Source organism: Heterodontus francisci, chromosome 3 (assembly GCF_036365525.1).
Source record: "Heterodontus francisci isolate sHetFra1 chromosome 3, sHetFra1.hap1, whole genome shotgun sequence".
Taxonomy (NCBI): domain Eukaryota; kingdom Metazoa; phylum Chordata; class Chondrichthyes; order Heterodontiformes; family Heterodontidae; genus Heterodontus; species Heterodontus francisci.
In genome coordinates, this window is record NC_090373.1 from 112871553 (window position 1) to 112894258 (window position 22706).

At 41.5% G+C, this 22706-nt stretch overlaps 1 protein-coding gene across 3 annotated transcripts in view; it reads right to left on the reverse strand.

Annotated features, from left to right (window-relative positions):
* tube1 (tubulin, epsilon 1) overlaps positions 1-22706 on the reverse strand; it is a 44944-nt gene continuing 22238 nt past the window's right edge. Inside the window, exons 6-12 of one of the 3 annotated variants that reach the window (XM_068018392.1) lie at positions 21076-21197; positions 19541-19728; positions 14524-14696; positions 7045-7185; positions 4421-4561; positions 3139-3313; positions 1-1421 (exon numbers count right to left, since the gene is read on the reverse strand). In XM_068018392.1, the coding sequence (XP_067874493.1) occupies positions 1263-1421; positions 3139-3313; positions 4421-4561; positions 7045-7185; positions 14524-14696; positions 19541-19728; positions 21076-21197 (1099 nt within the window). In that variant the 3' untranslated portion in view covers positions 1-1262. Of the gene's footprint in view, positions 1422-3138; positions 3314-3945; positions 4029-4405; positions 4562-7044; positions 7186-14523; positions 14697-19540; positions 19729-21075; positions 21198-22706 lie in introns of those variants that run through there. The other 2 variants (XM_068018386.1, XM_068018399.1) reach the window with 2 other exon arrangements.

Genomic DNA, 22706 nt, shown 5'->3' on the forward strand with positions numbered 1-22706 from the left:
TTAAATAATATATGCACAAAACATAAAAATTGTATTGATGTGTAAATCCAAATTACTTTAAATAACATAGAAACATAGAACATAGAAAATAGGAGCAGGAGTAGGCCATTCGGCCCTTCGAGCCTGCTCCGCCATTCATTATGATCATGGCTGATCAACTATCAGTATATATATCCATCTTGCTAAACATTAATATTCCATTAAGCTGGAATACTTGTGAAACTATTATAGTAACCTCTGGTATTTCATTCATTCAAAGAAGTATGATGTGCAGATCATTTATGAAAATTATAAAAATTTAATTATTAGTATAAGAAAACAAGGAGACAAACAAAAATGAATGTTAATGAAATCCAGAAAGGATTATATTTGCACCCAAATAGTTTGCTTGGATGTTCCAATTTCATAGCATTGAGGAAAATAGTTCAAGAATTGGAATCCACACAATTCAGCATATTTTGAAGTTTAATTTCAATTCCTTGCAGTGCACTAAAATGGAATTAAGAGACCTTCAGATTGTTAAACTGTTGGTACTCGGAAGATATCCTTAAATGCTATAACCCAATAGCAGTATTTCTTTTTCTATTTCCAAATTTTCTCCGGTCCAAAAGGATGTTATTAATACTAGGCTGCAATTCTACGTACATTAACAGCCCTATGTTATATGAGTAAAGCCAATTACCATGTATAACTATACAAAATATCAATAGAACAGGAAACCATGTCAATATTCAATCATGGAAGATAGTATAGCTTATCCCTGTTGTATCTTCATGTGACATGCACAAATGTACAACTTCCACAATGGATCACACAACAGTTAGGAGTGGTGAGACTGACTGATTTTTCCTTTCCTAACAGACTAATATAGTGATTTTAACATTGTCGCAGGTGAGAATAACTTACAGGTGTGGCAGGGATTGAATTTAGGACTTTCTTGGCCTATCTACCATATTAGTATTCCACGTGGGATTACCAACCAACTCATCACAGAAACAATGGAAGTGTTTTGAAATAAATGTTGTAATAGTTCAGAAATACTGAAGAAAGCAAATTCAAATCTTGCAACAGGACACATTTTATATCTTTACATCTGGCACAGGCCAAGTTGTACAAGACCTTTCAGGACTTGAGCAACACATACTACTTTGTACATGCTTTCGATGTCTATACCTGTGCATCTGATCATTTCAATATTAGACAAAATTAAATTAATGCCGAGGCTCTTAGTTTAACAGCCTTTACTTTCGCTATATAATACTTTACATCGCAATGGAAAGACGGGCTGCACTGGTTACTGTTAGTCCTTTCGTAGCATCCAACTGGTTGTACTCCTCTATGAGGGATGACAAAGAATTGTTCGCTTCTGTGAAGCAGCTTTGTTCCATTCCATCCACATTAAGGTAATGGTGAATGTGAGCCTGAAATGTCAAATTTAGCATTGCTCATTATTAAAAGAATTAACAAACATTTTGTGACTGATAGCAATATCCCATCAATATGTAGTCAAATTGCATTGGAAAATGTAATTATGCTAAAAGAAATGCTAATGACAGGATTTATGAAGCAAAATTTGATTTTGCCTGTTAAATGGTAACCAGAGCTCCCCAAAAGAGGACAAGATTCAATCTCTCTTTTCTTTACATATACACTAGATGATCTCCAGTGGCATTTCACAGGCTGAACTGCAGTATACAATGTTATTATTCTATGCAATAATGTATTACCTGACATAGGAGCAGGAATAGGCCATTCAGCCCTTAAGCATATTCTACCATCATACCATCACAGTTCAGGTGGAGGAGACAGTGCTTGAAATCAGGATTTAGCAGCTGAGCAGGAAATATGGTTGGACAGTTGATGAAGTTTCAGTAAGTGGGGGGCTGGGGAGGCAAGCCTGTTCTTCCCTCTCCAGCTTTGACACAGGAGATCTAAAGCTGCATGATTGGTCCAAAGGCAGCTAAACCTGATCAGTTGAGTGAGACATGGATATTGCATGATTGATTGTCTAGAACACTATCAGATCAGATCAGAGATACAGCACTGAAACAGGCCCTTCGGCCCACCGAGTCTGTGCCGAACATCAACCACCCATTTATACTAATCCTACACTAATCCCATATTCCTACCAAACATCCCCACCTGTCCCTATATTTCCCTACCACCTACCTATACTAGTGACAATTTATAATGGCCAATTTACCTATCAACCTGCAAATCTTTTGGCTTGTGGGAGGAAACCGGAGCACCCGGAGAAAACCCACGCAGACACAGGGAGAACTTGCAAACTCCACACAGGCAGTACCCGGAATCGAACCCGGGTCCCTGGAGCTGTGAGGCTGCAGTGCTAACCACTGCGCCACCCTAACCACTGCGCCACTGTGCCGCCCTATAGAAAGTTATAACAGTACAAAAGCAAGTTTCTGGGTCATACTTACATGTGACAGACTAGAATTTAATATTCATAAAACCAGATTACAAATGAACAAGTAGAAAATCTAATCAGACATAACGGACATGACTTGTAATGAAAAACTACTGGAAACACTTGAAGACAACCAAGCAACAATGAATAGAAATAAACCAATGACATCATTCCAGATTTTTAAAATATCATTTGGCCATCAAATTGGACTGGAAATAAAGTGTGTACAAAAAATAGATAGAAATATTTAAACTAGCCAACAGAGCAACATTTTCTGTGTTTAAACCATATCTATCGACTTTATCTATTGGGAGGTCCGTGTCCCTTTGAAAAGCCTGAAGCTTGAGCTTTGGGAGGCTTTCTACAGCCATCAATCTCAACTAGGTAGCAAGCAACAATTCTCAGAATGCATGTACATGACTTGGATATAGCCAGTAATGTCAAAATTTGCTGACAACACAAAAATAGGAGTTAAGAGGAGAAAAGGAAGCTGCAAGGAAATGTCGATAGATTGTAGTAAAAAATATGAAATTTAATGTCAAAGAGCTTGAAGTAGAATAGTTTGGTAAGAAAAAAAAATTATACTTTGTAGATTCACCTCCTCCATCTACAGCAACAGGATATACCTCCCTAGCGATCACTCCCTTAATTAGTATCTAACCTCTTTCTGCCGTACAGCCAATTCTTTAACCACAATCAAGTTGAGAATTTACCTTTTTTTTGTAAAGTTTTACAAATCGATCCTTTAGATCCGTGAAGGTAGATTTAACACAGGTATTATTGGCTAGTGCCAGTAAGGAATGAGTGTGTCCCACTGGAGGTATCGAACAGAGACTTGTTTTCCAACCTTCTTGATTCCATGAGACAAACTGGAGAGAAGGTTTCAACCTGCAGTGAAACATATTAGTGTTATTCTCTCATCACTCGACTGAGAATGAGATTTGTAACTACAGCTTTCACAGAGGTCCAAATGCAAAGTTAAATAAAAAGCAGCTACTAAGTAATCATTGTGGCAAAATTGAAAGAAATCTTAAGAATTTGGTCAATATCTTCTCTAGGAGAAAAGATGCCTTCCCCTTTCTTATTTTTTTTTAAACTATCAAGATCTGATCACAAACTCCTAAAATTTGCAAAATTTAATTTTCTTCTTTTAACAAAACAATTTAACTTCACTTCTTTTCAAATGGGGAGAAAACAGTTGAAACTGAAAATTGCTTCAAGAGAAAAGAGCAATATCTAACTCATGGTTCACCTGGGTTTTTCACCTAAAAGCTATAATTTACATAATGTGTTATGAAAAAGCAAATTTAGCCATCGATTTAGATAAACCAGGAAGACCCGAGCTTAGATTCCTAGTCTGTGCTCCATCAGCCAATCTCAGGGACAGCAATGGTCTGCTGATCCTAACCGTCAAGGTTTTTGCAAGAAAAAGTGCGTTATTAACCTGTAGAAACAGAACTTCCTTTTTTGAAAATGTAATAAGTTTTATTGTGAATCTGTATTCCAAAAGTCTCTCTCTCCTCCCATAATGAATAATGAGTGGTTGTGCAAAGTACCAGATGGTGCTCAATCACCATGCAAACCAGCAACGAGTCAATGTTTCCTGAAAGGGTGGAAATTGGCATCAATTTGAAGAAAAAAAAGAAATAATCATACAGTTTTATATTTTTGCTCATCTCAATCTGTATCATTTATTTTTCAATCACCACCCATGGCTGTTTGTGCACACCAGTAGAAAGTGACAATTTAATTTAAAATATAGCATAATACAGCTTTAAAAATATGAAAGAATATGTATCCTATGAATATAATTCCTAATCTAGTATCAAATCCTGCCTTAATTTTAATGGTCAGTTGCTCGAAAAAAATTAATTTGACGAAAAATGAATTCATTTAATAATGAAGAACAAATGAAAAAAACAGTTACTTTAATTTAACATAAGGGGACAGCAAAAGATGTGATTTAGCATGTGCACACACATGCTTCCTTCAAACCTCTCAATGTTTCTTCTAAGATCAGAAATCTGAACATTTCCCCGGACCATCAGTGCACAGGCAAGGTACAAGTTATGTTTTGGGTCAGCATGCATCAACTGGTGATCCTTACTAAAAGCATCGGTGAACATCTGATCCAACCTGTTTAAATGAAGAAACAAACAATGGTTGGCTGGGATAGTTTGCTATATGTAGTACATGTCAAACTTAACAAATATAAATACATCTTCCTCAAATTAGAAGTCGTGTTAAACCTGCAGGACTGGGTTATAATCAGCAGCAATATACAGCACCATAACATCAGTACTGCTAGTTCAAAACTGCTATTGTGCAATGGCAAGGAAAAGTACATTATAAACCTGTAGATGCAGAATTTCCTTTTGAAAAAATTTAGTACATTTTATTGTGAATCGATATTCCAAAAGCCTCTTCTCTCGTTTTGTCTTCTCCCAGTTCAAAATGCTTGTATTTCTTGAAGGCACCCTTCTTTTGGACCAATGGTTGCGCTCTACAAACTAACTCCTTATAGAAAAATCTTTGGGAGGGCTTTCAGAGATCTTTGGTACATCTTTCATTTGTTAATCCTATGAAGAGGGAACATGAAAGCCTCTTTGATGGTTCAGCAGGTAAATGCACTACTGAGGTGCTACTTAATCACCTCAGGTTTGAATGCTCATCTGTGTTGAAATAGCTGATCCAAGCTGGGCTGTGGTACTGCAATTACCAGCAACAACCTGAGTTATTAGTTGGTGAGTTCCGAAGAAGGGTCACTGACCCGAAACGTTAACTCTGCTTCTCTTTCCACAGATGCTGCCAGACCTGCTGAGTGATTCCAGCATTTCTTGTTTTTATTAGTTGGTGACATCATCCAGAAGCACAAGCTCAGATTTCACGGGTTGGATTTTAAAGCCCCTCTACCGTCGGGAACGTTGGCAGGGGAGGCAATGAAGATTGGTGCAGCAGAGGTCTGCTACCGACCCTGACGGCAGTAGGCCCTGTACCGATCTCGGCGGCAGCGGCGAGGCCTCATGATGGCTGCCCGGCCGCTCGGCGACGGGACCCCTATTTCAATATGTAAATGAATTTATATACCTGCTTTAATGAAGTTTCCGTCGCCTCCTTTATCGCCGCACTGATCTTCTTGCAGGCGGCCGACAATGCCGTTCCTTTGAATCCCTGTTTGGGGAAATGTGGCGCGACACCTGTGGAGAGGAGGTTTTGTTCTCTGTGCAGGAAGGGAGGAGCGGGGTTACAACGCTGCAGATTGGTCGGGGGGTGATGGGAAAGGGTAAAGGACAAAAGTGCCAAACTTTGACAGGGGGAGTCAAATGTTCAGTATAGGAATTCTCGGGGGGGTGGGGGGGAAAGGGCAGGAATATTGTGAAATGCCATGGGGGGGTTGGGTAGATGCATGGAAAAGTCATTTCAATCTTTTTTGCAAACCTTTAATTTATCCGGCCCTTTAAATTTTAAATATACATTGAGGGCTGTTATCCCTTTAAAAATAGGGTCGGTGCCTACGCATTGGCGCCAGAAAGTGTTGCCGGCGATAGCTCGCCCGCCCCCTCCACGTCATCGTGGGGGGCGAGCGCCACGGCCATGCAAATGAGCCGCCGTGTTTGAAATCGTGACGGCCCCATGACGTGTTGCCTATGTGTGCGGGCCGCATTCTTTTACATCCGCCGCCTACTTTAGCAGCAGAGTCTTAAAATGCTGCCCATGTTGCTGGCAACATAACTTTACCCTTCCACCTCTCTTTTTTTTTTAATTTTAAGCCTTCACTTCAATCTCCAATTACAGACCTGACATCAAGTCTTGAACAAATGAATCAAAAGTTCTTCAAACTCATCGGCAAAACTGAAACCATCCTTTTTGACTCCTGTCAGCTCCTATGAGCATTTCTTCTCCATTCAGTCGGCATTCTCAATTGCTAACTTCTGAGTACCTTTATCTAGAGTTTAATTTTCTTCTTCATGTTAGGCCCGTCACTGAGAAGCATTTTTCTACCTTTGAAACACCTACCCCAAACTCCACACCACTAATTTGAAGAGTTCCATCTAATGGCTCAATATTTCTATTCTCCTATCTAGCCTCTCTCCTTCCATAAATTACAATTCATTCAGAATACTGCTACCACCTATGCACTTAATTACTCAGAGTTCCACATTTCTAACACCCCGGATCTCGCCAAGCTCCACTGGGCTCCCTTGATTCGAATTCAAAACCCTTTTCTTTACCATCAAATATCTCCTCAGTGGTACCACTCCATATCTTAGTGACCTCATTCAGCTCTACGCTCCTCTTGCAGCCTTTGCTTCTCAGGCTTTGGTTTATTACTTGTTCTCTGTCCTCTACATTCCAACATTAATAGCCATCCTTTCAACTATCACATACCTTCCCTCTGGAACTCCCTTTGCCTTACCTCCTCCCTTCATGCTATCAAGAATCTTCTCACTGCTTTTCCCTTCTCCTGCTCTTTTGATCCAACCTCACAATCCCATCTATTGGCTCTTTCCTTTCATTTGTGCATGTATGCAGTCAGTGTCTGACCCCAATCACCCACAGAAAAATATGACTTTGCAGCAGTATGAATTTTTCTCAAAAAGTGCTGGTGAAACTCCTACCTTCTAGTTGGGATGTTTACATCAGCCAGGGTGTATAAAGGAGTTAGACTAGAAACAAGGTAATGAAGCTGTGGAAATGGAACCAGGTTCATGGTGATCTCATTAAGATCCATATTGAGGGATCCTTCAAACCTGGCAGAACTGCAGTAAAAACAAGAGAAAATAAATTAATACAATTAACAGTCTACACAAACTAGGGCTATTTAAACAGTTGTTCAAAAGTATGTTCATCAGAAAAGATACCATCACATCAACTACAAGCACAAAAACATAAACAAAAACATAAAAACATGGGGCGGCACAGTGGTTAGCACCGCAGCCTCACAGCTCCAGCGACCCGGGTTCAAATCTGAGTACTGCCTGTGTGGAGTTTGCAAGTTTCAGGATTGTTTAAATAACCATTTTATTCAAAGCCAAAATGTCTCTGGAGAATTTTGAAGCACAGCCAGAGAATTGGCTGCAATGTGATGCTCTGTTATAGCACCAATTCAATAAAATAACATTTTAAAATTTTATTGTTATAGTTTCTACCTCAAAAGTCATTTATTAAGGCATTGAATATTATAAATAACCATCTGTGCAAAAAAGAACTTCAAAATTTCCTTCCTTCTTCTCATGACACTCCTGAGTGTATGCCCATTTGTTGCTGATTCAACTACTGGACACAACTATTTACCATTTCAAAATCATTCACAATTTTGAAGTCTTGAGATTCTCCCTTTAATCTCCCCCACTGGTTCCAGTAATAAAAGCCTCAATTTTGCAAGCCTTTCTTCATAACTGTAACCTCTTATTCCTAGTATCACTCTAGTGAATCTTGGTTGCATTCTTTTCATGGTTCTAATATCCTTCTTAAAGCAGTATTCTCAGAACGACATGCCGTTCTCCAACTGCAGTATAACTAACAACTTCAGCAAAATCAACACCACTTGGAACATAAGAAAATAGGAGCAGGAGTTGGCCAAATGGCCCATCCAACCTAGTCCACCATTCAATAAGATCATGGTTGAATTGCTACATCAACCCTACTTTTCCACACTGACTTTGCTTTTATATTCAATGACATTATGTATAAAACTCAGAATCCCATTTGCTCTTTTGCTGGCTTTTCTACCTCCGCTCCCAAGTTTAAAGATCTATGTAACCACATGGTACAATCTCTGTTTCTTCACCTTAAGTTTTACCATTTACAGCACACTTCACCACTCCGTTACCCAAATGTACTTCTTATTTCTCTGTAATGAGCTATATTATCACCTGTCTGTCCACTCTGGTAAACTACATGTTCTTTTGCATACTTCCTCAGTTTGCTGTTCTCCTTCATTTGGTGTCAGCAAACTTCAATATCATTCCTGCTGTGCCTTTGTCCGAATCACTTGTATAAATGAAACATAAAACAGATCCTAGCATAGATCCCTGGGGAACATCACAAAACACATTTTACCAATCCAACAAAAATCCATTTATCCCCACGTTTTGCTTTCTGTCCTTTTGCCATTCTTCCATCGTTGCAGCTATATAACCCCTTTATGATCATGTGCCTTAATTTTTCTAACAAATCTCTTATGTGGTACTGTTACGAATACTTCTTAGGTTCAGTGGCAGAAGTGGCTCCCATAAATGGTTTGAACATATTAAGGGAACTGGCTTACACTGTCCCATATCAACTGGCATGATGGCAGGACCTATGGATGTAACAACTGTATCCCCTTGTGACCTGAACCAGATATCACACATGTATTTTTTCAATATCTCAAAAGGAAACCAAGATATGAGGCAAGATGATTGTTAAACTGCTTTACTACACAGAACATTTATAACCAGATTCACTTAGTTCAATTGGTAAAATTTACCTTTGCATAATATAAAATAACAAGCATGTTACAATGCACACTTCAGTCAGACATCTTACTAAAATTAGACAGAATAACTCCTCTGTGTGGTGTCCGATAGCTCAGAGCAGAACAACTCCTCCCTGCAGTATGTTTTTTGCAACCTTCATTGTCTAACGTTCTAACATCACATGTCTTTCTTTCCAGTATCAGATTTTTTTCCATAGATCAGTACCCATCGCCCTACTCGCCACCCAATGCAAGAGTGGAAGCTACCAATCTAACTTGGCAATGAACCACGTCAAGTTCAACTGAATAGGATTTTCACAGCAATAATGGCCGGCATTTTACAAAGCTCCTAACTTCGGGCTCTGTGCTTGGGGCCGGGGGTCGGGGGGGTGGGGGGGGGGGAAGATCGTTCTGGTGAGGAAAGCTGGGTCCAAACTTCCCGGTGGCAGCGAGGCTCCATGGCGGCACAATCCGCTCCCCCACCCCCACCACTACTAGGCAATAGAACCTGTATTAAAATATTCAAATTAGCAGAATGCATACATTTAAATAAAATTGACACCAATCTTACTGTTGAACTGCGATCTTCTGAGTGGCAGCCATCACTTAACGTGCCTTCAATTTCCTGTTAGGGGAAAGCAGGCGCCGCAGTGGTGGGGAAAGGGGGAACAGGGTCAAATTTACATCATTAGTGCAGGGGATGGTGGGAAGGGTGACCTGTGCACTTTGTTCAGTTTGGGGGAGGCAAAAGGTCAAGTGTGGAAGGCAAGTGCTTTTGGGGAAGGTGGCTTATTGAGAAGGGGGGGGGGGGTGAGAAAGGGGCAGCAGATTTTTAATCAGTACATCAGTACAATGGTTGGGGTATAACTTAAAAAATTTAAATTAGCCGGCAGGGCTTTAAAAATAGCGGCAGCACCTGCGCACAGGCAGCTGATGCCAATGTCGGTGTCAGAGAGCCCACCCCCGCCATGTGATTGGGGGGGGGGGGGGGGAGCAGCCCGACCAGCATATCATTCTGGCTGCCGCAAGGAAGATCGCGATGGCATGGCGGCGTGCGGCCTGCCCGCTGCTGCTCCCAATAGCAGGTCCATAAAATCTAGCCCAATGAGTGTGAGTGGCTGCTGGAATGTTAAATTATTTGTGTCTGATGTATCCTGGTTGAGGTGTCCATCTGCAAACACAAAAACACAAGAAATAGGAGCAGGAGTAGACCATATGGCCCACTGAGCCTGCTCCGCCATCCAAAACGATCATGGTGGTCCTAGGATTCAACTCCATTTTCCTGCCTGCTCGCCATATCCCTCGATTCCCTGAGACACCAAAAATCTGTCTATCCCAGCCTTAAATGTATTCAACAATGGAGCAATCACAAGCCTCTGGTACAGAGAAATCCAACGGCTCACAGCCCTTCGAGTGCAGTAATTTCTCCTCATCTCAGTCGGCCCCTTATCCTGAGACCGTGCTCCCGTGTTTTAGATTCCCCGAGATGCAGAAATAATCTCTCAGTGTCGACGCTATCCAGCCCCTTTAGAATCTGGTATGTGTCAATGAGATCACCCCTCATTCTTCTAAACACCAGAGAATAATGGCCCAATTTATTTATCTCTCTTCATAGGGCAGGCAACCCCCTCATCCTAGGAACCAATCTAGTGAACCTTCGCTGCACTGCTCCAATGTAAGTATATCTTTTATTAAATGTGGAGAGCAAAACTGCACAGTATTCCAGATGTGGTCTCACCAAAACCCTGTACAATTGTAGCAATATTTCCTTATTCCTGTACTCCAATCCCCTTGCAATAAAGGCCAACATGCCATTTGCCTTCCTAATTGCTTGCTGCACCTGCATGTTAACTTTTTGCGTTCCTTGTACAAGCACACCCAAGAATCTTTGAATATCAACACTTAAAATTTTTATACCTTTTAAAAAATATTCTGCTTTTCTCTTCTTACGACCAAAGTGCATAACTTCACACTTCCCTACATTATACTCCATCTGCCGTCTTGTTGTCCTGTCACTTAACCTGTCTACATCTCTTTGCAGCCTCTCTGTGTCCTCCCCACAGCTTACCTTTCCACATACCTTTGTATCAGCAAACTTAGATACATTACTCTCTGTCTTCATCTAAGTCATTCATATAGATTGTAAATAGCTGGAGCCCCAGCACTGATCCTTGTGGCACTCCACTATTCACTGCCTGCCAAATTGAAAATGCCCCGTTTATGCCCACTCGTTGCTTCCTGTCTGTTAACCAATCTGAAAACTAATATGCATCTACATCTACCAGTCTCACTGTCCTGTGAATGTAACCCATTGAGAGCTAGGTTTAGCTCAATAGTAGAATTTTTGATGTATATTACCTTAAGGTCTCTTCATGGCAACTTAGAGACCTGTCACGTTTTGAGGTTCCAGACTATCAAACATTTTCTGAAAAGAGTACTCTCTTTATCCTGATCATGCTGTTTTTCTAAAAATAAAAAATCAATTAAATTGCTCAAGCTTGACTTGCTGTTTAATAAAAATCTTTGCTGACTATCCCTGAGCAATGTTTCCTATAAGCTGCACATGTACACAGCAATCGGGAATGTGCTGCCCATGGGACAAACAGGCAGGGCATAAGCGGGGAAAACCACAGTGCAAGAAACTGTCCGCAAACAACAAAGGGGTATTAGAGAGAACATTGTCCCTGAGTAGTTCAGGTCTTTTTAAGTGTTTGCTATTTTATTCTTTATTATGGCTCAAAGTTTACACACAGAGGTAAGGCATTACTGACCAATAGTTTCTTTGCTCAACTCATAGAGTCATAGAGTTATACAGCACAAAAACAGGCCCTTCGACAATCATGTCTGTGCCACCAATAAAGCACCTATCTATTCTAATTCAATTTTCCACCACTTGGCCCGTAGCTTTGTATGCTATGGCGTTTCAAGTGCTCATCTAGATACTTCTTAAATATTGTGAGGGTTCCTGCCTCTACCACAGTGTGTTACAGATTCCAACCACCCTCTGGGTGAAATTTTTTTTCCTCAAATCCCCTCTAAACCTCCTGCCCCTTATCTTAAATCTATGCCCCCTAGTTATTGACGCCTCCACTAAGGGAAAACGTTTCTTCCTATCTACCCTATCTATGCCCCTCATAATTTTGTATACCTCTATCAGGTCTCCCCTCAGCCTTCTCTGCACTAAGGCAAACAACACTAGCCTATCCAGTCTCTCTTCATATCTGAAATGCTACAGTCCAGGCAACATTCTGGTGAATCTCCTCTGCACCCTCTCCAGTGCAATCACATCCTTCCTATAGTGTGGCAACCAGAACTGGATACAGTATTCCAGCTGTGGCATAACTAGCGTTTTATACAGCTCTATCATAACATCCCTGCTCTTATATTCTATGCCTCATGTAATAAAGTCAAGTAACCCAGATGCCTTCCTAACCACTTTATCTACCTGTGCTGCTGCCTTCAGTGATCTATGGACAAGTACACCAAGGTCCCTCTGACCCTCTGTACTTCCTAGGGTCCTACCATCCATTGTATAGTCACTTGCCTGGTTAGTCCTCCCAAAATGCATCACTTCACACTTCTTAGGAGTAAATTCCATTTGCCACTGCTCTGCCCATCTTAGCAGCCCATCTATATTGTCCTGTAATCTGAGGCTTTCCTCCTCACTATTTACACCACCAATTACCGTGTCATCTGCGAACTTACTGATCATACCTCCCATAGTCACGTCTACATCAATAATATACCCTACAAACAGCAAGGGACCCAGCACCGATCCCTGTGGTACAAACTGGTCACAGGCTTCCAATTGCAAAAACAACCCTCGACCATCACCCTCTGCCTCCTGCCACTAAGCCAATTTTGGATCCAATGTGCCAAATTACCCTGGATCCCATGGGCTCTTACCTTCTTAACCAATTTCCCATGCGGGACCTTATCAAAAGCCTTACTGAAGTCCATGTAGACTACAGCAACTGCTTTACCCTCATCTACACATCTGGTCACCTCCTCGAAAAATTCAATAAAGTATGTTAGACATGATCTCCCCCTGACAAAGCCATGCTGAGATTTATCCTGTCCCTCAACATTTTTTTCCAATAGTTTCCCTACCACTTATGTTAGACTCCCAGCCTGTAGTTACCTGGTTTATCCCTGCTACCCCTCTTGAATAATGGTTCCACATTCGCTGTTCTCCAGTCCTCTGGCACCTCTCCTGTGGCCAGAGAGGATTTGAAAATTTGTGTCAGAGCCCCTGCTATCACCTCCCTTGCCTCACACAACAGCCTCGGATACATCTCATCTGGGCCTGGGGATTAATCCACCTTTAAGCCTGCTTAAACAGCTAATACTTCCTCCCTTTCAATGCTAATTTGTTCAAGTATATCACAATCCCCCTTCCTGATCTCTACACCTACATCGTCCTTCTCCATAGTGAACCCAGATGAAAAGTAATCATTTAAAAGCTCACCTATGTCCTCCGGCTCCACACACAGATTGCCACTTTGGTCCCTAATGGGCCCCACTCTTTTGCTGGTTATCCTCTTACCCTTAATGTACTTAGAAAACGCCTTGGGATTTTCCTTTAACTTGCTCGCCAGTGTTTTTTCACACCCCTCTTTGCTCTCCTAATTACTTTTTTTAAGTACCGCCCTACACTTTCTATACGCTTCTAGGGCCTCCGCTGTTTTCAGTCCCCTGAATCTGCCATAAGCTTCCTTTTTCTTCCCCCTTATCCAATCCTCTATATCCCTTGACATCCAGGGTTCCCTGGACTTGTTGGTCCTACCCTTCACCTTTATGGGAACATGTTGGCCCTGAATTCTCACTATTTCCTTTTTGAATGACTCCCACTGGTCTATTGTAGACTTTCTTACAAGTAGCTGTTCCTGGTCCACTTTGGCCAGATCCTGTTTTATCATATTGTAATTGGCCTTCCCCCAATTCAGTATCTTTATTTTCGGTCCATCTTTGTTCTTTTCCGTAACTACCTTAAATCTTAGTGTTATGGTCACTATCCCCAAAATGCTCCCCCACTGACACTTCTATTACTTGTCCGGCTTCATTCCCTAGGATTAGGTTCAGTATCGCCCCTTCTCATGTCGGACTTTCTACGTGCTGGCTCAAAAAGCTCTCCTGTATGCATTTTAAGAATTCCGCCCCCTTTAAGCCTTTTGCACTAAGACTATCCCAGTTAATATTGCACAATGATGTAACACTTTAGTGCAATTCCTGTTTCAAAGATTTATGGAATAGTATAGGTAGTGCCTCCGCTCTCTCTTTTTCAATCTCTTTAGTATTCTGGGATGCATGACATCTATGTCTGGTGACTTTTATATTTGAGTCTCAATAACTTTTCATTACAGCATAATTTTTGAATCCTTGTCTCCAATACTGGTTTTCCTACATCCTCCTTGGGTAGTCCTTGGTGCCATATAGATCATGATACAAATACTCCCTACTCACCATGTAATCTCTGAGGAGAGGCGATAAACCAAATGATACCCCTAGCCAACAAAACCTGGAAAGTTTCTTTCTGAACCATTTAGGTGATCAAAACCAACCCTGGAGACCATACTGACCCCAACTTGGATATCTTGTTGGAATACTGTAATTATTAATATATTAAATGATCACTCACCTGGTCAAATTGAGCAGCAGCTTAGCTACAATATTGTTCATAGCATCAAATGGTTTTTCCTGCCGTTTGACTTCAGTCTGACCAGAGGTCAGTGTACTTTGCAGTTTTATTTCAGATGCTAATCTACCAGAATTGGTCATCTGATTGATTTTGTTGACTATATCAACCAAGGACTAGTTTAAGAAAAAAAGACAAGAGTTTAGGGAATCTGCATTTTAATCTTTAGTTTCATATACAAAAAATAATTACATGAATGACAGATACAGGCCTCGATCTTTGTGGGAAGGCGAGGAGGAAGCGGGGGAGGGTTGTAGCGGCTGGGAAATGCTGAAAGTCAGGTAACCTGAAGGTTCTGCTGAATTTATCAGGAGCTCATTAAAAAAAAAGCAAACATTGTTTCCCAGCTGTAAACCAGCCAGTCTGAGATTGCTGTTGAGCAGGAAGGCTGAAGCCAGGGAGCAAGTGGGGTGGGTGAGGGGGGTGGGAAAAGGGGCAATTGGAGTCTGGGCTGGATGTCCTGGAAGTCGGGGTTGGGTGGGAAATCAGCTGAGGAAAGCAGGTTAGTTTGAGGGAGTCAAGGGAAGCACTCCTGCTCCTCCTGGCCCACAAGCAGTCCTATAAAGGCACTTACCTGCTGGACCTGGCATTGCTCACTTCTCTTCAGCTGTCAGGTTTCTCATGCCCTGGGAAACACAGCCCATAGCAATTAAACCTCAAAGTCTGTAAAAAGAAAAGAAAAATTGGGACTCACAGCCTCATCAACAATGAAGTGACTGTCCCCACCTCTGGAGAGCAGCTTAACTGCCGCCTCCCCAACCACCCTCCATAAAAATCAGAAGTGGAGGCAGGTTTCCGATTTTTGAAATTTTAACTCAACCCCCTCATCACCTGGGGTCCAGATATCATACAGCTTTTTTTGGAAATACTTGTAGAGTACAACTACAAATAACTATGTTATTATATACATTCTTGATTATGTGTACAGATAATAGTGCATTAGGAAGTCTGCGTTTTGTTCCTGGTGGTGGTTCCTTGCCAAAAGACAAATGCAGGAAGGATGTTCCCAATGGTGGGGGAGTCCAGAACCAGGGGTCACAGTCATAGTCATAGCCTAAGGATACGGGGTAAACCTTTCAGGACTGAGATGAGGAGAAATTTCTTCACCCAGACAGTGGTGAGCCTGTGGAATTCGCTACCACAGAAAGCAGTTGAGGCCAAAACATTGCATGTTTTCAAGAAGGAGTTAGATATAGCTCTTGGGTTTAAAAGGATCAAAGGATATGGGGCGAAAGCGGCAACAGGTTACTGAGTTGGATGATCAGCCATGATCATAATGAATGGCGGAGCAGGCTCGAAGGGCCGAATGGCCTATTCCTGCTCCTATTTTCTATGTTTCTATGTTAATCAAGCCACAGGTAACTATGACCCATAACTACAGAGATGAGCTCTAAAGGCAGCAAGCATTCATTCCTAGCAGTTCTATCAGCTGCCCTCACAATACAGATCTGGCAACTTTAAAAATCAATAAATATGTGCAATCATTGGAAGTGAAGAGACGTAACCTTTATTGGCCCTCTAGCTGCCATAGCATAATTGCTGTCAGGGGAATAATTTTGGTCATTTGACTCAAATATAGTAGTTTTGTTGTTTAATTCTCAGGATGTGGGCACCAGTGGCAAAACTGGCATTTATTGCCCATCCTTAGATGACCTGACTGTGTGGTTTGCTAGGCTACTTCAGAGGGCAGTTAAGAGTCACACCTATTGGGTGTGGAGTCACATATTGGCCAGATCAGGTAAGCAGGGCAGGACAGAAAACCAGTTATTTTTTTTTTTACAACAAACCTTCAAAGCTTCATGGTCTCTCTTTTTCATTGATAACAGCTTTTTATTTACGGATTTTTAAAAAACTGATATCAAATTCTCAAACTGCCATGGTGGATTTAAACTCATGTTGTTGGGATTATTAGCCCAGTAACATAACCACTACATTGCTGTACTCAGTTAGAGTTGCAGACAGTAGCTTTGAGCAAATTAGTTGATAGTGTAGGCACAGCTGTTCTATCTGATCTTGCTGTTAGAAGCCCAGCAATGGAGGGGAGTCTTGCCAAGAAATTTAAATTATCCTACAAATTTTAATACCCGCCAAGATGGTCCGCTTCATTATGGTAGGTACAGGTGACTCATCTCAATTCAAGGTCACTTAATTCAAATTATCTGATAGTACTTAAAAACAATGAAATAAGTTTACACTTGTATTTGTGACTTGATTCAAGTTTTTAAGTAGACTGCCAGACTAAAAATTGTATTGATTAATGCAAAATATGTAGTTAATAGGCTATGATTTGCTTTCAAAAACATTCATGCCTTTATTTACACAAAAGCATACTAAAAACACAGTAAGGAAAATAATAAATTTCAACAATGCCAGTTTTTAGGGACATGCAGTTAAGATCAGATACAAAATTGGTGTCATTTCAATATCAAATAAATGATTTCACTACGTAAAGGATCAGAATTCTCTGAAATAGTCAGATTTAGTGACTATCAGCCAATGAACATTGTCTTCTATTGCTGGCACCAATTTTAATATTTAAGTTGAAGTTTACACTGAGCATCTGACACTGTTATTAAGAATTAGGAGCGTTTTAGTTGTTCAGATTTTAACTGGAACGTTTCTTTTCCCCATCCCACCCCCATTTAAGTTCCAGGTTCACATCTTGTGTTAGACCTAGTTTTTTCAAGCTTTTCTCAACTTGGACTATTTTTCCTTGCATCCTTGTATATTAAAGAAATATAAATATATATCAAAATGCATTTTGGGAGGACTAACAAGGCAAGGGAATATACAATGGATGGTAGGACCCTAGGAAGTACAGAGGGTCAGAAGGACCCTTGGTGTACTTGTCCATAGATCACTGAAGGCAGCAGCACAGGTAGATAAGGTGGTTAGGACGTGCCTTTATTAGCTGAGGCATTGAATACAAGAACAGGGAGGTTATGATGAAGCTGTATAAAACACTAGTTAGGCCACAGCTGGAGTACTGTGTACAGTTCTGGTCACTGCACTATAGGAAGGATGTGATTGCACTGGAGAGGGTGCAGAGGAGATTCAGCAGGATGTTGCCTGGACTGGAGCATTTCCAGTCTGGAGAGTCTGGATAGGCTAGGGTTGTTTTCCTTAGAGCAGAGAAGGCTGAGGGTGGACCTGATTGAGGTAAACAAAATTATAAGGGGCATTGAGATAGATAGATAGATAGACAGATAGATAGATAGAAATAGAGATAGACAGAGAGATACAACACTGAAGCTGGCCCTTCGGGCCACCGAGTCTGTGCCGACCAACAACTACCCATTTATACTAATCCTATATTAATTCCATATCCCCTACCACATCCCCACAATTCTCCTACCACCTACCTACACTAGGGGCAATTTACAATGGCCAATTTACCTATCAACCTGCAGGTCTTTGGCTATGGGAGGAAACTGCAGCACCCGGCGGAAACCCATGCGGTCACGGGGAGAACTTGCAAACTCCGCACAGGCAGTACCCAGAAGCGAACCCAGGTCACTGGAGCTGTGAGGCTGTGGTGCTAACCACTGCGCCGCCCATTGACAGGATAGATAGGAAGAAACTTTTTTCCTAAGAGGAGGGATCAATAACTAGGGGGCATAGATTTAAGTTAAGGGGCAGCAGGTTTAGAGGGGATTTGAGGAAAACTGTTTTCACCCAGAGTGTGGTTGGAATCTGGAACACACTGCCTGAAGGGGTGGTAGAGGCAGGAACCCTCACAACATTTAAGAAGTATTTATATGAGCACTTGAAACACCATAGCATACAAGGCTACGGGCCAAGTGCTGGAAAATTGGATTAAAATTGATAGGTGCTTGATGGCTGGCACAGACACGATGGGCCTGTTTCTGTGCTGCAAAACTCTATGATTCTAAAGAAGTTTTTGTTTGCTTTTTTCTCTTATTTGATTACTTGTTGGCTGCATTTTCCTATCTTTTTCCTTCTATAGCCTTTGTAATATAAGCTTAGTACAAAAGCAAAATACTGTGCAAGCTGGAAATCTGAAACAAAAATAGAAAATGCTGGAAATATCAGCAGGTCTGGCAGCAACTGTGCAGAGAGAAACAGAGTTAACGTTTCAGGTTGATGACCTTTCATCAGAAACATTACCTGTATTTTGCTCTCTTATAGATGCCACTTGACCCAAATATTTCCACCATTTTCTGTTCTAATATGGGCACAGTTTTGTAATAACTACAAGAGAGATGGATTTAATTCCTGGACTATTTTGAGCTCAGAAACTAGTAATACTGTCAATTTGGCACTATTTGCATGCTGAAACAAAACTAAAGGTCAAATCTGACAAAAACACTGATTTGTATGATGATATTAAAGAGGAGAACATATTTTGCAATACTGCTCACATAAAAGAGGTACACAGCATCATTCATAGACGAGGCTGCCATTGGACATAGTTAAAAACTTTCAAGTAAAATGTTCAACAATCCAAATCAAAAATAAAATGTTGTGAATAAAATAAATGAATCTAAATAACAATATATTCCTCAAATGAGGAATGCCTCAATTTAAAGTTCTCATTCTTGTGTTCAAGGCCGCCCATCTCTGTAACTTCTTCCAGCCTGACAACTCTCCAAGAACTCTACGTTTCTTCAACTTTTACCTTACACAAAGCCCATTCCTTTTGTTCCACCATTGGTGTCCATGCTTTCAGTTGTCTAAACCCTCAGCTTTGGAATTCTCTCGCTAAACTTAACCACTTCTCTCCTCCTTTAAGCTGCTCCTTAAAACCTACCTCTTTGACCAAGCTTTTAGCCACCTATCCGAATATGTTCTCTTTGCCTCAGGGTCAATTTTTTGCTGAATTACACTCCTTTGAAGGACATTGGCATGCTTTCCTACTTTAAAGGAACTATATCAATGTAAGTTGTTTGTAATTACATTTATTGTTGAAAGATGTATCCTGAAAAATTCTTGTGCATACCTGGTTTTCAATAGGTAAAACACAATCTGCATGCTCAGTCAGCTCTTTCATGGCAAGAACACTGTTATAAGGGGAGGTGATAACATCATCCTCGGCAGAAGGGTAGACAGAAGTAACAAATCTGTAGACTTCTGGAAACTCGTCCTCTAAAAGGCTCAGCACAAAGGTACCCAGACCAGAACCAGTCCCTAAAAACAATTTCTGTTAAAACATCTCAATTTAGATTAGAAAAATGTTTATGCTACTGTTGCTCAAAACAAATTATCCAAGATTCAACTAAGGTAAACAGATGCATAACTTTGACTTATGCTTGCTGACAGGTTCAGAGGTAGAGGACAGAGCGAAGGGATAAAAGGAATAATATCTAGTTGGTGAGATGCAACAAGTGGTGTTCCCCAGGGATCTGTGCTGGGCTTTAGCTTTTCACCATATATAATCAATGGCTTGGATGAAGGAACAGAGCGCTGTAGATCCAAGATTTCAAGTGACATTAAAGGAGGCATGTAAGTTGTGTAGATGGGAACATGAAGTGAGTAGGGAAAAATATGGCAGATGCAATTCAATATTGGGAAGTGAGAGGTTATCTATTTTGGACCCGAGAAGGACAAATCTGAATATTTTCTTAACGGTGAGAGCTGTGAGAAACAAAGAGATTTAGATGCCCAATGTACACAAATCATTAAAGTTAGTGCAAAGGTACAAAACACAATCAAAAAGGCTTGTGGAATGTTCACTTTTATCTCAAGGGGTTGAAATTCAAAATTAAGGAAGCAATGCTTGAGAGGTACAGAACCTTGATAAGTCCGCTTCAGGAGTATTGCATTCAGTTTTGGGCACTGCATCTTAGGAAAGCAAAGTGGCCTCGGGGAAGGTATAGGGCAGCTTCATCAGGCTTAAAGGGTTAAATTATGATGACAAGTTGCATATATTTGGTCTGTATTTCCTTGAGTTTAGAAGGTTGAGGGGTGATCTAATCAAGATATTAAAAGGATGAAGGGATTCAATAGGATGGGTACAGAGAAACTATTTCCTATGGAGGTAAATCCAGAGCAAGAGGGCACAATATTAAAATTAGAGCTGGGCCATTCAAGAGTGAAATCAAGCAGCAATTTTTCATGAAAATCTGGACCTTGCTTCTGCAAAAAGCTGCGCATTCTGCATTAATTGATATTTCCAAGACGGAAATAAATACATTTTTGTTGGGAAAGGATATCAAGGGTTACAGAGCAAAGGTGAGTAAATTAAGTTGGAGGTACAGATTAGCCAGATCGAACTGAATGGCGGAAAGGTTGGACAACTGTATAGCCTATTCTTATTCCTATGTTTCCATCAAAGGTTTATATTTGTTGTAAAAGGTAAAAACACTCATTCAACTATATAGTCAGAGCATAAAATTTTTTTAACTCCAGTTACTTGCTTTCTTTAGTAAGTTCAGATAGTTAAAAATTAGTAATTTTGTTCCAGTCGATAATAATCAATTCAAAATAGGAATCGACAGTGTGCTGAGGAAGGCTTTATGAAGAGATAGTACTCACCTCCACCCATTGAGTGAATTAAAAAAAAACATTGCAAAGAATCACAGTGCTCAGCTGTACGTCGGAATACTTCTAGAGTTTGGTCCCGGTACTGACAGCCATATTGTTTGTGCCCCACTGCCCTATGAGAAAAAAAAATCAGAAAGTATACATGAATTACCAGAATTGTGCACATCAGCAAAACAATTGTTTTCCAGTTTCCTGGTCCCAACCGCCTCCTCTTCACGATGGACGTCCAATCGCTCTACACCTCCATCCCCCACCAGGATGGTTTGAGGGCTCTCTGCTTCTTCCTGGAACAGAGGCCCAACCAGTCCCCATCCACCACCACCCTCCTCCGCCTGGCTGAACTTGTTCTCACATTGAACAACTTCTCCTTCAACTCAACGCACTTCCTTTAAGTAAAAGGTGTTGCTATGGGTACCCGAATGGGTCCTAGTTATGCCTGTCTTTTTGCGGGATATGTCGAGCATTCTTTGTTCCAGTCCTACTCAGGCCCCCTCCCCCAACTCTTTTTCCGGTACATTGATGACTGTATCGGTGCAGTTTCCTGCTCCCGCCCCGAACTGGAAAACTTTATCAACTTTGCTTCCAATTTCCACCCTTCTCTCACCTTTACATGGTCCATCTCTGACACTTCCTTTCCCTTCCTCGACTTCTCTGTCTCCATCTCTGGGGATAGGTTGTCTACTAATATCCATTATAAGCCCACCGACTCCCACAGCTACCTCGACTGCACTTCTTCACACCCTACCTCCTGTAAGGACTCCATTCCATTCTCCCAGTTTCTCCGTCTCCGACGCATCTGCTCTGATGATGCTACCTTCCATGACGGTGCTTCTGATATGACCTCCTTTTTCCTCAACCGAGGATTTCCCCCCACTGTGGTTGACAGGGCCCTCAACAGTGTCCGGCCCTCACCCCTTCCCCTCCTTCCCAGAACTGTGACAGGGTTCCCCTTGTCCTCACTTTTCACCCCACCAGCCTCCATATCCAAAGGATCATCCTCCGCCACTTCCGCCACCTCCAACGTGATGCCACTACCAGTCGCATCTTCCCCTCCCTTCCAGTCAGCATTCCGAAGGGATCGTTCCCTCCGCGACACCCTGGTCCACTCCTCCATTACCCCCACCACCTCGTCCCCGTCCCATGGCACCTTCCCCTGCAATCGCAGGAGGTGTAATACCTGCCCATTTACCTCCTCTCTCCTCACTATCCCAGGCCCCAAACACTCCTTTCAGGTGAAGCAGCGATTTACTTGTACTTCTTTCAATGTAGTATACTGTATTCGCTGCTCACAGTGTGGTCTCCTCTACATTGGGGAGACCAAGCGCAGACTGGGTGACCGCTTTGCGGAACATCTCTGCTCGGTCCGCAAGCAGGACCCTGAGCTTCCGGTTGCTTGCCATTTCAACACTCCCCCCTGCTCTCATGCTCACATCTCTGTTCTGGGATTTCTGCAGTGTTCCAGTGAACATCAACGCAAGCTCGAGGAACAGCATCTCATCTACCGATCAGCCACACTACAGCCTGCCGGACTGAACATTGAGTTCAATAATTTCAGAGCATGACAGCCCCCCATTTTACTTTCATTTTTAGTTATTTTTTCTTGCTTTTTTTTTTAAAACATT